The sequence below is a fragment of the Callorhinus ursinus genome, unplaced genomic scaffold, assembly GCF_003265705.2.
Source record: "Callorhinus ursinus isolate GAN/ISIS: 27379988/994484 unplaced genomic scaffold, GSC_fseal_2.0 scaffold59, whole genome shotgun sequence".
Classification (NCBI taxonomy): Eukaryota; Metazoa; Chordata; class Mammalia; order Carnivora; family Otariidae; genus Callorhinus; species Callorhinus ursinus.
In genome coordinates, this window is record NW_027397121.1 from 3,060,040 (window position 1) to 3,076,804 (window position 16,765).

General features: G+C 40.0%; 1 protein-coding gene across 4 annotated transcripts in view; it reads right to left on the reverse strand.

The window, feature by feature from the left end:
- Positions 1-16,765, reverse strand: part of ZFAND3 (zinc finger AN1-type containing 3) — a 329,473-nt gene that overhangs the window by 214,300 nt on the left and 98,408 nt on the right. For 3 of the 4 annotated variants that reach the window (XM_025862526.2, XM_073884968.1, XM_025862528.2), the window contains one exon: positions 381-421. The exons of the other annotated variant lie outside the window; for it this stretch is intronic. In XM_025862526.2, coding sequence (XP_025718311.1) covers positions 381-421 — 41 coding nt within the window. The remainder of the gene's footprint in view (positions 1-380; positions 422-16,765) is intronic. 4 annotated transcript variants of the gene reach the window in all.

Here is a 16,765-nt window from a genome sequence, read left to right on the forward strand (position 1 = left end):
ATGAAAATATCCTTTCTCTTGTATTCTCACTGGTAAAAACAATATTCACTACTAATATTTCAAGTCAAGATCAGAGATGAATGTTATTACCCTATCACAACACAAGTTTTTACAGTTCCACTATATCCCCACAACTGTACACTATGTAAAGTTTGTTGGGTGCAAGTACACAGACCATTTCATTTCACTCGGGGAAGGCTGTTTCAATAGTCCTAGGCAAATATATGAAGCATCTTGGTAAGGAGAAACTACTTTCACACACAAGCAAAGAAAACAAAACCCCATGCATACACAAAGGAAGGCCAAATAATTTAGATCATCTTAAAAACAATCAAAAGAAGAAAAAATAAAATAAATAAAAAACCCTTTTCTGCACTTACCAGCAAAGCATTTGGAACAGAGGTTCATAGTCTTGCTGGACCTGGGCAAAAAAAAAAGAAAAAAAAGAAAGAAGAGCTAAAAATTCAGTATTACTCTAATGAAAACATAAAGATGTTTGAAATGTAAGTAAGAATCTCCTGGCCAGGCAACTGAACTAATTAACTAGGGCTAAGTCCCTAATCAGCCACCCTCTCCCACAAGGAAATGAAAACAAAACAACAAAAAACAAACACACACTTTGTTATCAGTATGTTAACAAATGGTTTACTTTTTGTGATTAGCAAATTCAGAAATAATGTAGCAGCAAGTTCAGAATTACTCTAACATGCCCAGAAGATGACACAGGAGTCATTCTGTCCCACAAGATTACCACATTCCCTCTGTTCACACTGGAACATATACCACAATCACTACAGACGATGAAAATTTTGTCTGTAAAGGAGTAAAACTTTCTACTCAGATACACACTCATGTATCTCCATAACGTTATTTGAATTTTTATCTCATCTTCTTTCACTTCACCCTAGTCCTATTTTCAGATCCTGGTCACATCATGACCCTGTTATTTAAAATTCTTTCTTCAGAGGTTCCCAAATGATTTTTCATGTCTTTTCATCTGTTAATAATAGCTCCAGTTCACTGAATACTAACTTTGATGGGCACTTAACATACATTATCTTATTAATCTTCCCACCACCCGTGAGATGGGTATTACCATATTGCTTTGCTTCTAAAATGCACTTTAAAAAAAAAAATCACATTAAAATTTCTACAACCAGGTAACATCATATGATTGGTTACAAATGATGACTAAATTAATGAGGAAATGTTCCTACCACCTCCTCCTAGGTGTTATTAAATTGAGGGATCTTAGGAAATCAAGGGCAGTCTTATCTCCATTTGACAGGCAAGCAGTTCGCCCAAGGTCACAGAGCTGGGGAACTGTAGTGGAAATGCATGACCTTGGCCAAAGACCATCCTTTTATTATTATTATTATTATTATTATTATTATTATTATTATCATATAATGTATTATTTGTTTCAGAGGTACAGGTCTGTGATTCATCAGTCTTACACAATTCACAGCACTCACCATAGCACATACCCTCCCCACCGTCCATCACCCAGCCACCCCATCCCTCCCACCCCCTACCACTCCAGCAACCCTCAGTTTGTTTCCTGAGATTAAGAGTCTCTTATGGTTTGTTTCCCTCTCTGTTTTCATCTTGTTTCATTTTTCCCTCCCTTCCCCTATGATCCTCTGTCTTGTTTCTCAAATTCCTCATATCAGTGAGATCACATGATATTTGTCTTTCTCTGACTTATTTCACTTAGCATAACACCCTCTAGTTCCATCCATGTTGTTGCAAATGGCAAGATTTCATTCTTTTTGATGGCTGCATAATATTCCAGTGTGTCTGTGTGTGTCTGTGTGTGTGTGTATACACACACACATCTTCTTTATCCATTCATCTGTTGATGGACATCATGGCTCTTCCCATGGTTTGGCTATTGTGGACATTGCTGCTATAAACATTGGGGTGCACTTGCCCCTTCAGAACACTACATTTGTATCTTAGGGGTAAATACCCAGTAAGCAAAGGCCATCCTGTGTTCACAGCATAACACAGCACCTTGCACTACAAAGCAGCCCAGGCACAACATGGTGGGCAATCAATAACTTTTCTATTAAGTTCTTCTCATTGCTGTTTCCCTTCCTGATCCTCTCCCAAGTGAACTCAATCCTAGAGCTTTCTTCCCCAAACCTCCTAGAATACTCTGTGTTAGATAAGCTGACCTATTTACAGCCTCATTCCTCAGCAACTCCCCTCCTTGTCTTTGCCCAGAGGTGCTCCTATATAGAATAAGCCAACTTTCTTCTGCTCTCCCTAGTAAATTCTACAATTAATGAAAGCCTCCCTCAGGAGTATTCCCTGATGGCTATGGTTGTTTTCCAATGTACTAGAACCCAAGACCTAATGGCAAATAATTGTCATAGTGACAAAATTGGGGAGGGGAATAGGAGGTGGGGGCCCACTGCTTCTCTTTCCCCAAAAGAGATGCTATGTTAACAGGTGAATCTCTTTAAGGATTCTGCTTAATACAAAGACATCAAAGGCAGTAAGGAAATTCTGAGTATCAATATATGAATAAAAATTAATAAAGAGACGAAAAGATGTTATTGTAATAGTGGAATCTAACTTTTATTACATGGCTAGTATGTGGTAAGCATACCAGATGCTTTCAACCCCATTTTACCAAATGAGGAAAGCTTCCAGGGGGTACATAATTTGTCAAAGATTACACAGCAAGTAAGTGGATGAACCTGGTCTGCTAACTCCAAAACCTGTGTTCTTTCCCCCATGCTATAGTAGGGCCTCTGCCCCCAATACAGAAGCTGAAGGGTACACATAAATCCTGAGTCAGCACTCTAGTAATTTAGGAAAATGGTCCCATAAGTACAGATTTAATGTACGCTAATCAAGTAAGCTCCCTGAGAAAGCAAAGCCTTTCATCAGGAGAAAGCCCAATACCTGCCCTCCCCTCCAAATATATATACACACAGGGAAGCAACCTTAGGCTGCCAGTTATTTCAGTTCCAACTGAAAGAGAACTGAGGATGAAGGAATTTCCTTGTTACTAGAAATACGCCCCACCCCGGGAAAGCAAGCCTCTTCCAGATGTGGTCCCTATCTTTTGTCCATGCAGTAGCACAGAGAGCAAGAGGTAACTTGTTATCACTTCTGATGCTTCCCATTGTCCAGCAGGAATTATGCAAAGCATCAGAGAACGAATGAGGGCAGTTCAGCACCAAGTGTGCAGTTTTACCATCTGTGTTTCACAAAGCTGGTAAGAAAAAAAATGGCAAAATAGGCTTTTTCTCTGCATCCCCTTTTCTCCCTTCAGATAATTTAAAATACCCACTATACCTAAATCTTACTGACATCCATTCCACTTTCTGAATAGGAATTTCCCAGCAATGTGCTTATCAATCAGGTTATGAAAAAAATAATACAGCTACTGATATTATTAATCAAAACAGAGATGTATGAAATCTAAAATAAGCCAGGTTTTGGCTACAGAAATAATGGCCACTGGTAATGCCAACTTGGATCACACAGTTCAGTAACACAACTTGAAAGAACTGGCAGATGCTTCTGAGACCTTCTCTCCTTTCTCATGTTCAACATGTAAAACTTGAAGCTAACCACAGGCATACAACTACTGATTGCCCATAGAAAGGAGTCTTGCAGTCTTGAAACAGACAATAGAGTTCTCTATGTGACAGCAAACATGAAAGGTAAATAGGATTCTCCTATGTTCCACTGCTCCAAAGAAACTGCTCTTATAGAGATCTCCAAAGGCTACCATGTTTCTAAAACCAAGGACTAGTAGCTTGAATAATGGCCATCCAAAGAGATCAAAATCCTAATCCCTGGAATTTGTTAATCCCTGGAATTTATCTTATCTGGAAAACAAGGTCTTTGCAGACAAATTAAAGATTCTGAGTTTACCCTGTATTATCCAGGGGAGCCTAAATGATACCACAAGTGTTTCTGAGAAAGGGCACAGAGAGTTTGGAGAGATGCACAGAAAAGAAGGTGATATCAAAACGGAGGTAAGGACTGTAGGAATGTGGTCCAAACCCGGGAATGCTGGGACAGCTAGCAGAAGTCAGAAGAAGCAAGGAATGGATTCTCCCCCTAGAACCCCACAGAGAGAAGGCAGCCCTACCAGATTTTGGACTTCCAGCCTCCAGAACTTTAAAAGAATAAATCTCTGTTGTTTTAAGTCATCCAATTTGTGGAAATTTGTTACAGCAGCCTCACAAAACAAATACGCAAGAGTTGGGTCTCTGATCTCCTCTCACTCCCTCCCCCACTCAACTGCATTCATCCAGATGCATCCCTCTTAAAACTCTCTTTACTTTGTCTTCTTCTTGTTCAGATTCTAGATCAAATTTACCTCCCAACCCTAGTTTTTCTCACCTAACTGCTCTCTTTTGGCCACCTTTGCTGGTTCTTCCTCCACAGTCAAGACCTCTATCTGGAAATCCCAGGGCTCAGTCCTCATTACCTCCGCCTCTCCCTGGCTTTAAATATTGTATCTATACACTAAAGACTCAAAAATATTCACCCTCATCCCAAACCTCTTCAACTTGCTCCAAACTCACATATTTAACTGCCTATTTGACAACTCAATATGCAGCTCAGAGTCAACATTTCAAACTGGAACTTACAATACTCCCAAACGTGCCTGATGCATCTTGTCCACCTTTATAAATGGTAACACCTTCTTTCCAGTTGCTTAAGTCAAAATCCTAGAAACCAACTTTGATCTCTCTCTTTCCTATAGTCTCTCATACACAATACTCAGCAAAATCCAATGCATCTAATTCCAAACAGACCTCAAATCTATCTACTCTCCTTTGTCAATGCTTCCACTCTGGCCACCGTTACCTCACACTTGGGCCACTGTAAACGACTTTTTACTAGTCTCCCCTTTCCCACTCTTGACCACTTATCATGATTTTCCACAAAGCAATGAGGAATCTTTTAAAACTAAATTAGATCGTGCTGGGGTGCCTGGGTGGCTCAGTCGGTTAAGCGTCTGCCTTCGGCTTGGGTCATGATCCTGGGATCGAGCCCTGCATGTGGGCTCCCTGCTCAGCATGGGACCCAGCTTCTCCCTCTCCCTCTGCCTCTGCCCTTCCCCCGCTCATGCTCACTCTCTCACTTGCTCTTTTAAAAATAATAAAAAATAAGTTATTTTTATTTCTTGCTTAATGCCATCCAACAATTTCCCACTGCATTTAATACAAAATTCAAACATCTTTCCAAAACCATGAAGTTCCCTCATGGTCTCACTCTGCCTACCTCCCCTCTTCTTTCTTACCATTTTGCTCCCCTCATTTACTACATTCCAACCACACTGGCCTTTTTTCTTTTCCTAGAATGTGCTGCAGAGCTCTTGCCCATGCTGTTTCCTCTACCCTTACATCACAGTAAGAATAGCTCTTTCTTGGGCGCCTGGGTGGCTCAGTTGGCTAAGCGACTGCCTTCGGCTCAGGTCATGATCCTGGAGTCCCAGGATAGAGTCCCGCATCGGGCTCCCTGCTCGGTGGGGGGTCTGCTTCTCCCTCTGACCCTCTTCTCTCTCGTGCTGTCTCTCATTCTCTCTCTCTCAAATAAATAAATAAAATCTTAAAAAAAAAAAAAAAAGAATAGCTCTTTCTTGTCACTCAGGTCCTGGTTGAAACCCCCTCAGTAGGCTTTACCTGACCATCCAAATTAAATCAGTCCCTCTTCCTGTTTTCTTTTAGCAAATGACCCTCTTGGTCACTCTTCTTTGGTACTTAATAGGCACCCAATATTTGTAAAATGGAGAAATGAATCCCTTTCTCCTAAAGGTATAAAACATAAAAACCTAAGTAGATTTCAAAAATGTGTTTTGTAAAAGTCGTTCAAACACCATCTGGAAGAAAGGGCATCCACAATTCCCGTAACTGCCAACCTGTCATTTCTCAGGAACTCTATCATACTGTATTACCTACAACTGGTAGATAATGCCATCCTGTGTACCCAGTCATGACCTGTCACTGAGGAGATAACACGCGGCAGACACTTCCAGAAGTTTCTTTCCAACGAAATGGAGTTGGAAAGAAACCAGCTTAAATTTTTCTCTCCTTTCAATGAATAATGTTTAATGATATTTTCTAGTTTTGAGAACACATAACCCTGTACAGAATTTAGAAAAAGAACATAAGCATTTAAGCGAAAACCAAAGATCACTGATAATCCAACCCCCCAAAATGAGAACTGTTAATATTCTGAAATAATTCCTTCTTATCCTGTGAATAGATACACATAATTAAGAATTTATTATATTTAAGTGTTGGTAAAGTTGTGTAGTATGTTCACAAGTGTGCATTGTGCTTTATGACATATATACATTACATACTTTCTTTTGCACAGATCACATATTTCATTTTTAAAAGTTTAGTAAAAATATGTAAATTTTTCATTTTATATTTACTTAATATTTCCCAAGAATATTTAAGTATTCTTGAAAAACATGTTTGTTCCTCTATAATAGTCTAGTACATAATATATTTAGTCACTCGCTGTTAGATGTTCAATCTTTGCCCCAGATTTTTTCTATTATAAATATTCCTATAATGACCATTTTAAGACATAAATCTTTGAACAACTTTCATTAAGATTGATTCTGAGGAGAATTACTAGATGAAAAAGTATGATTTGGGTAAGTTTTCCCAATAAACTCTTACCAACATTAAGTATTATTACTTTCAAATCTTTGCTTGATGGGAGAAATGGTTATCTTACTTTAATCATTTGTTTTCTTCTGAAATAAAAATTTCCCAATTTTGAAGGATATTAATTTTTTTAATGAAGGATAAATTAACTTCCAACTAATTCATCTGGGGGAATTAATATTCCTGATTTCTGAAAATTCTAGAAACATTTTACTTATAATATTTTCTTTACATCCGTAAAACACTACTCTCTCTTCCCACCCAGGAAAACACACACATGCCAGGTTCCCCCCACAAAATATTTTTAATATAAATATGGAAATAAGAAAAACACAGCACCATATCAATGTTCCTCAACAATACTTTTTTTGGTCCAAAAATGAGGAAAAAACTGAGATACAAAAATATTTAAGACACAAAAGGAAAACAACAATACCAGTCAAAGCCCTTCCAGTACTATGGTCCCTAAACTTCTCTAAGTTAGGCAAGGATCAATAAAACTAAAAGAATTTAGACTACAAAGAGGTTTCCTCTTTTTTTTTTTTTTAAGATTTTATTTATTTATTTGACAGAGAGAGACACACTGAGAGAGGGAACACAAGCAGGGGGAGAGGCAGAGGGAGAAGCAGCCTTTCCACCAAGCAGGGAGTCCGATGTGGGGCTCAATCCCAGGACCCGGGGATCATGACCCAAGCTGAAGGCAGACACTTAACAACTGAGCCACCGAGGCGGCCCCTAAGCTTTTTTTTTTTTTTTTAAGTAATCTCTACACCCAACATGGGCCTCAAATTCATGACCCCAAGAGCAAGAGTCACACGCTCCACCAAATGAACCAGCCAGGTGCCCCAATGGGGTTTCGTTCTTAATGAAGAAAACTCATCTGTAAAAACCAACTAGTCACATGTCCTAGCTCAATCTTCTTTAATAACATAAAGGAAGGAGAAGGAAGAGAGGAGAGAATAAGAGACACTGGGGAGGCAAGGGAAGGAGAGGGAGGTGAAGGAAGAGAAGGAAAAATCAAATCACAATGCCTCCTCCATTCTAAAAATCATTCCAGTTGCCTAGAAGATTAGATGATTAAAGACTAGTAACAATCTGTGTGCCACCTCATACACTTACAGCCAGAAAGTCTAACTTCCTACAACAGCTAGGAAGCAAGAAACAGCTCTACTAAATCTTCACTCTTTGCTCACCCCAGGCAAACAAGAAAAAGGCCAGTTAAAATAGATGACATCCTAGCTGGCAATGACAAAGGAGGCTTTCAACAGTGCATTCAGCCTGTCTCAACTGTTACACATCACTCTAAATCATTCAATGTCTGCAAAGTTTTCTTTCTAAGGGAATATTACAAAGGAAAAGATGGAGTTCTTAATAAGGGGACTAGTTTCTAGAATGTAGCAACACATGCCAAAAAAAAATTGAATGTAGCAACATGGGTCTTACTACTTTAAAAGATAATTTCAATTTAACAACTTGGATTCCAGATGGGGTACTGTAACAAACAGTGTCTTAACATTTTATACCAAATTCAAGGACAGCAAGAACACAACACACACCTCTAGTTTTAGGTTTTTGAAGTCCCCACAACTAAAAGATATATAGATGTAAAACAAGTCACCTTATCATCTGTGTCCCTGGACACATTACTAAGATCTCAGTCTAGCACTATCTAACAATTAAAACAAGATGAGCCATGGTCATCAATAAACTAGTAAAAAGGGTAGGGGGGGCGGAGCAAGATGGCAGAGGAGTAGGAGACCTGGATTTCGTCTGGTCCCAGGAATTCAGCTGAATAGGGATCAAACCATTCTGAACACCTACGAACTCAAAAGGAGATCGAAGAAAAGAATAGCAACAACTCTCTGAACAGAAAAGCGACCACTTTCTGGAAGGTAGGACGTGCGGAGAAGTGAATCCGAGGCGATATTCGGTAGGACAGACGGCGGGGGAGGGGGCCCCTGTCGGCCGCTTCTGGCAAGTGATAGAGCCGCGGAGCACAAAATCGGAACTTTCAGAAGCCGGCTCCGCTGAGGGACGTCGCTCCAGTGGCTAAACGGGGGGGTGGGGGGCGGGTGGAACCCTCGCGGGACAGTGTGGTCTCAGGACCCTCAGGGTCACAGAAAGACCGGGGGTGCCTGAGTGCAACAGAGCTCCCAGGTATTGGAGAGGGGAAGCCAGTTGCAGAGACGGAGCCGAGGCGCAGGCTCTCAGCTCGGGGTGGCCATAAACTGGGATCCGCGGCCCAGTCGGGCCACTGCTCCTCCAGCAGGGACCCAACAAGCGGCAGATCCGGGGAGACTCCCCTTCCTTCCCAGGGAGGAGCGGCGCGGGAGCGCACCGCAGGGATCTGCTGAGTTTGGCGACTCCACACGGGGTCGGGTGCGGGTGATAGAAACGCTCGGTCACAGGCCGGGTGAGCACGGAGTGCGGCCGGAGACCCGGGAGTGACTGCTTTTCTCTGGGGGCGCACTGAGGAGCGGGGCCCCGAGTTCTCGGCTCCTCCGGGTAGAGATTTGGAGGCCACCATTTTCACCCTGGTCCTCCAAAGCTGTACCGAGAGCTTGCAGGGAACAAAAGCTCCTGAGAACAAACCCGAGCAGATTGCTCGGACCGACAAGGGCGGGGCAGTTCCGCCTCCGGCCAAGACATTTGGGAACCACGGCAACAGGCCCCTCCCCCAGAAGATCAGCACAAACAGCCAGCAAGCCAAGACCAAGTTTAGCGATCAAGGAGAACAGGAGAACTCCAGCGCTAGGGAAATACTGCACATAGAATTCATGGCTTTTTTTACCATGATTCATTAGTTTTTCAAAGTTAATTTTTTTAACTGTTTTTTTTAATTTTTCTTTTTCCCTTTTTCAACCAATATCAATCCTTTTAAAAAAATTTTTATTTTTCATTTTTAGAGTCATATTTTATCCCTTCATAGTAGTTACCCTTATTTTTGGCATATATATAAGTTGTTCTCTTTAAAATTGTGAGATACAGTTTCTTCTAACAGATCAAAATATACCCTAAATCACTACTGTATGGCTTTCTTCTACTCTCCTGCCTGATCACATTCTCTCCTTTTCTCTTTTTCTTTTTTTTCTTAAAGATTTTATTTATTTGAGAGAGAGAGTGAGAGAGAGAGCACATGAGAGGGGGGGAGGGTCAGAGGGAGAAGCAGACTCCCTGCCGAGCAGGAAGCCCGAAAAGGGACTTGATCCTGGGACTCCAGGATCATGACCTGAGCTGAAGGCAGTTGCTTAACCAACTGAGCCACCCAGGTGCCCTCTATTTCTTTTTTTATTTTTAAATCTTCTTCTTTCTTTTTTCAAACTTCTTATTGTATCAATTCCTTTTATAAAATCTTTTATAATTTTCATCTTTACACTCATCTTCCATCCGTTCATTGTATCAACCCTTATTTTGTACATATATGTCTGTCTTCCTTTAAAATTTTAGGAGGCACTTTTTTCTAACAGACCAAAATACGCCCAAAATCTAATGTGTGGCACTGATCTATGCACTAGCCTGATCATATCTGATTATATTCTGTTTTTTTTTATTGTTCTGTTTTTCTTTTTATCTTTTTCTTTTTTCTTTTTTTCTTTCTTTTTTCTTTCCTTCCCTTTCTTTTCCCCTGGTTTCAGATCTTTTCAGATTTGTTTAGAGTATATTTGCTGGGGATGTTGTTAACCTGTTAGCATTTTGTTCTCTCATTCATCTATTCTCCTCTGGACAAAATGACAAGACGAAAAAAATCACCTCAGCAAAAGGAACAAGAGGTAGTACCGTCAGCCAGGGACCTACTCAATACCGACATTAGTACGATGTCGGACCTAGAGTTCAGAATCATGACTTTAAAGATACTAGCTGGGCTTGAAAAAAGCGTGGAAGTTATTAGAGAAACCCCTTCTGGAGAAATAAAAGAACTAAAATCTAACCAAGTTGAAATCAAAAAGGCTATTAATGAGGTGAAATCAAAAATGGGGGCACTAACTCCTAGGATAAATGAGGCAGAAGAGAGAATCAGTGATACAGAAGACCAAATGATGGAAAATAAAGAGGCTGAGAAAAAGAGAAACTACAGGATCATCACGAGGGCAGAATTCGAGAGATAAGTGATACGATAAGACAAAACAACATTAGAATAATTGGGATCCCAGAAGAAGAAGAAAGAGAGAGAGGGGCAGAAGGTATACTGGAGCAAATTATAGCAGAGAACTTCCCTAATGTGGGGAACGAAACAGGCATCAAAATCCAGGAGGCACAGAGAACCCCTCTCAAAATCAATAAAAACAGGTCAACACCCCGACATCTAATAGTAAAACTTACGAGTCTCAAGAGACAAAGAGAAAATCCTGAAAGCAACTCGGGAGAAGAGATATGTAACCGACAATGGTAGCAATATTAGATTAGAAACAGACCTATCCACAGAGACCTGGCAGGCCAGAAAGGACTGGCATGATATATTCAGAGCACTAAACGAGAAAAATATGCAGCCAAGAATACTATATCCAGCTAGGCTGTCACTGAAAATAGAAGGAGAGATAAAAAGCTTCCAGGACAAACAAAAACTAAAGGAATTTGCAAACACGAAACCAGCCCTACAAGAAATACTGAAAGGGGTCCTCTAAGCAAAGAGAGAGCCTAAAAGTAGCACAGATCAGAAAGGAACACAGACAATATACAGTCACAGTCACCTTACAGGCAATACAATGGCACTAAATTCATATCTTTCAATAGTTACCCTGAATGTAAATGGACTCAATGCCCCAATCAAAAGACACAGGCTATCAGATTGGATTAAAAAACAAGACCCATCCATATGCTGTCTGCAAGAGACTCATTTTAGACCCAAAGACACCCCCACATTGAAAGTGAGGGGGTGGAAAACCATTTACCATGCTAATGGACACCAAAAGAAAGCTGGGGTGGCAATCTTTATATCAGACAAATTAGATTTTTTTTAAAACAAAGACTGTAACAAGAGATGAAGGACACTATATCCTACTTAAAGGGTCTATCCAACAAGAAGATCTAACAATTGTAAATATCTAGGCCCCTAACATGGGAGCAGCCAATTATATAAGGCAATTAATAACAAAAGCAAAGAAACACATTGACAACAATACAGTAATAGTACGGGACTTTAACATCCCCCTGACTGAAATGGACAGATCATCTAAGCAAAAGATCAACAAGGAAATAAAAACTTTAAATGACACACTGGACCAAATGGACTTCACAGACATATTCAGAACATTCCATCCCAAAGCAAAGGAATACACATTCTTCTCTAGTGCCCATGGAACATTCTCCAGAATAGATCACATCCTAGGTCACAAATCAGGTCTCAACCGGTACCAAAAGATTGGGATCATTCCCTGCATATTTTCAGACCACAATGCTTTGAAACTAGAACTCAATCATAAGAGGAAAGTCGGAAAGAACTCAAATACATGGAGGCGAAAGAGCATCCTACTAAAGAATGAATGGGTCAACCAGGAAATTAAAGAAGAATTTAAAAAATTCATGGAAACCAATGAAAATGAAAACACAACTGTTCAAAATCTTTGGGATACAGCAAAGGCAGTCCTGAGAGGAAAGTATATAGCAATACAAGCCTTTTTCAAGAAACAAGAAAGGTTTCATATACACAACCTAACCCTACACCTAAAGGAGCTGGAGAAAGAACAGCAAATAAAGCCTAAACCCAGCAGGAGAAGAGAAATAATAAAGATCAGAGCAGAAATCAATGAAATAGAAACCAAAAGAACAGAAGAACAGATGAATGAAACTAGGAGCTGGTTCTTTGAAAGAATTAACAAGATTGATAAACCCCTGGCCAGACTTATCAAAAAGAAAACAGAAATGACCCAAATCAACAAAATCATGAATGAAAGAGAAGAGATCCCAACCAACACCAAAGAAATACAAACAATTATAAGAACATATTATGAGCAACTCTATGCCAGCAAATTAGATAACCTGGAAGAAATGGGTGCATTCCTAGAGATGTATCAACTACCAAAATTGAACCAGGAAGAAACAGAAAACCTGAACAGACCAGACCTATAACCACTAAGGAAATTGAAGTAGTCATCAAAAATCTCCCAACAAACAAAAGCCCAGGGCCAGATGGCTTCCCAGGGGAATTCTATCAGACATTCAAAGAAAACTTAATACCTATTCTCCTGAAACTGTTCCAAAAAATAGAAATGGAAGGAAAACTTCCAAACTCATTTTATGAGGCCACCATTACCTTGATCCCAAAACCAGACAAAGACCCCATCAAAAAGGAGAATGACAGACCAATATCCTTGATGAACATGGATGCAAATATTCTCACCAAAATACTAGCCACTAGGATCCAACAGTACATTAAAAGGATTATTCACCACGACCAAGTGGGATTTATCCCTGGGCTGCAAGGCTGGTTCAACATCTGCAAATCAATCAACGTGATACAATACATTAACAAAAGAAAGAACAAGAATCATATGATCCTCTCAATAGATGCAGAAAAAGCATTTGACAAAGTACAGCATCCTTTCTTGATCAAAACTCTTCAGAGTATAGGGATAGAGGGTACATACCACAATATCATAAAAGTCATCTATGAAAAACCAACAGCGAGTATCATTCTCAATGGGGAAAAGCTGAGAGCTTTTCCCCTAAGGTCAGGAACGCAGCAGGGATGTCCACTATCACCACTGCTATTCAACATAGTATTAGAAGTCCTAGCCACAGCAATCAGACACAAAAAGAAATCAAAGGCATCCAAATCGGCAAAGAGGAAGTCAAACTCTCACTCTTTGCAGATGAGATGATACTTTATGTGGAAAACCCAAAAGACTCCACCCCAAAACTGCTAGAACTCATACAGGAATTCAGTAAAGTAGCAGGATATAAAATCAATGCACAGAAATCAGTGGCATTCCTATACACCAACAATAAGACAGAAGAGAGACAAATAGGAGTCGATCCCATTTACAATTGCACCCAAAACCATAAGATACCTAGGAATAAATTTAACCAAAGAGGCAAAGGATCTGTACTCAGAAAACTATAAAATACTCATGAAAGAAATTGAAGAAGACACAAAGAAATGGAAAAACGTTCCATGCTCATGGATTGGAAGAACAAACATTGTGAAGATGTCAATGCTACCTAGAGCAATCTACACATTCAATGCAATCCCCATCAAAATACCATCCAAAAAAGTAAAATACACTTTTTTCAACGAAATGGAACAAATAATCCTAAAATTTGTATGGAATCAGAAGAGACCCCGAATTGCCAGAGGAATACTGAAAAGAAAAGCAAAGCTGGCGGCATCACAATTCCGGACTTCCAGCTCTATTACAAAGCTGTCATCATCAAGACAGTATGGTACTGGCACAAAAAGAGACACATAAATCAATGGAACAGAACAGAGAGCCCAGAAATGGACCCTCAACTCTATGGTCAGCTCATCTTTGACAAAGCAGGAAAGAATGTCCAATGGAAAAAAGACAGTCTCTTCCACAAATGGTGTTGGGAAAATTGGACAGCCACATGCAGAAGAATGAAACTGGACCATTTCCTTAAACCACACACAAAAATAGACTCCAAATGGCTGAAAGACCTAAACGTGAGACAGGAGTCCATCAAAATCCTAAAGGAGAACACAGGTAGCAACCTTTTTGACCTCAGCCGCAGCAGCTTCTTCCTAGAAACATCGCCAAAGGCAAGGGAAGCAAGGGCAAAAATGAACTATTGGGACTTCGTCAAGATAAAAAGGTTTTGCACAGCAAAAGAAACAGTCCACAAAACCAAAAGACAACCGACAGAATGGGAGAAAATATTTGCAAATGACATATCAGATAAAGGGCTAGTATCCAAAATCTATAAAGAACTTCTCAAACTCAACACCCAAAGAACAGATAATCCAATCAAGAAATGGGCAGAAGACATGAACAGACATTTTTCCAAAGAAGACATCCAAATGGCCAACAGACACATGAAAAAGTGCTCAACATCGCTGGGCATCAGGGAAATCCAAATCAAAACGACAATGAGATACCACCTCACACCAGTCAGAATGGCTAAAATTAAGTCAGGAAACAACAGATGTTGGCAGGGATGCGGAGAAAGGGGAACCCTCCTACACTGTTGGTGGAAATGCAAGCTGGTGCAACCACTCTGGAAAACAGTATGGAGGTTCCTCAAACAGTTGAAAATAGACCTACCATATGATCCAGCAATTGCACTACTGGGTATTTACCTCAAAGATACAAATGTGGGGATCCGAAGGGGTACATGCACCCCAATGTTTATAGCAGCAATGTCCACAATAGCCAAACTGTGGAAAGAGCCAAGATGTCCATCGACAGATGAATGGATAAAGAAGATGTGGTATATATACAAAATGGAATATTATGCAGCCATCAAAAGGAATGAGATCTTGCCATTTGCAACGACGTGGATGGAACTGGAGGGTGTTATGCTCAGTGAAATAAGTAAAATCAGAGAAAGACATGTATCCTATGACCTCACTGATATGAGGAATTTTTAATCTCAGGAAACAAACTTGAGTGTTGCTGGAGTGGTGGGGGGTGGGAGGGTTGGGGTGGCTGGGTGATAGGCATTGGGGGAGGGTATGTGCTATGGTGAGCGCTGTGAATTGTGCAAGACTGTTGAATCACAGATCTGTACTTCTGAAACAAATAATGCAACATATGTTAAGAAAAAAGAAAAAGAAGAAGATAGCAGGAGGGGAAGAATGAAGGGGAGTAAGTTGGAGGGGGAGACGAACCATGAGAGACGATGGACTGTGAAAAACAAACTGAGGGTTCTAGAGGGGAAGGGGGTGGGGGGATGGGTTAGCCTGGGGAAGGGTATTGAAGAGGGCACATTCTGCGTGGAGCACTGTGTGTTATGCACAAACAATGAATCATGGAACACTACATCAAAAACTAATGATGTAATGTATGGTAATTAACAGAACAATTAAAAAATTAAAATAAATAAATAATTAATAAATAAACTAGGAAAAAGCCAAAAATTAGAACATGTAAAAGCCCACACAGGAAAGGAGGAAAAAAAATACAAAGAACTAAATAAAAATGCCGAATAATTTTTCTAAACAAGAGAAACTAATGACACTACCACCTCTATCACACAGTGGTATATATATATATACCCAAACACAAGGATTTCTTCCCTAAAATTATCTGTAAAAAAAAAAAAAAAGGAATTGCTTTACAATTAAATCCTTACTTTTGAGGCTGGTACCAATAATTTTATACTAAATACCAACAGGGGAAAAAGGAAAAAGCTCCCAAGAAACCTAAAAGTGAAACCCAGGCATGCTGTCATGCCCAGGAAAAGGGCATGTGGGATTTCAAAAAGGAAGCCCATATCAATGGATTTAAGCTCCCAGGGGCATCTACCGCAGTCAGAGTCTGTGAAAGGGCCAGACAGTGAAGTTCATCACCGGGCAGAAACACTTAAGTCTGGAAGGAGGTGAGGCAACCCTAGTGTTGGATGCTTTGTCAAGGTTATTACAACGAACAAGTTTTAAAGGGAGTAAAATACAGTTTTAAATACAAATTTAATGCTTAAGTATTAAGTGTGATCTCATAATTACAAGAGGTAGCTGCCACTGAAAAAGGCTTTTGAAGATCACTTAGAAAGCAATGCGATAAAAGCCTTGGAGTGTTAGGAAGATCACAAATAACATTAAAATGATGGCAATTCTCCTAGTGTTACTTGAATGGATTCTTGTGACTTCAGATAAAATTTCCAATGAGAGTAACATTTAGAGATTTTTAAAGTGCTCTATTTCAAATAACTTGTAAGGAAGTGAGTTATTGAAAAACTGTGGTCAGTAACTTTAAACATGGTTTTAGTAAACATTAAAGACACTGATATCTGTGAAGATGTGAAAAGTTTGAATAAATTGCTTTCATAAAGAGAGTGTGGAAAAACTAGTATTTTAAAATTTCTATTAGGGGGTGCCTGGGTGGCTCAGTTGGTTAAGCGACTGCCTTCAGCTCAGGTCATGATCCTGGAGTCCCGGGATCGAGTCCCGCATCGGGCTCCCTGCTCGGCAGGGAGTCTGCTTCTCCCTCTGA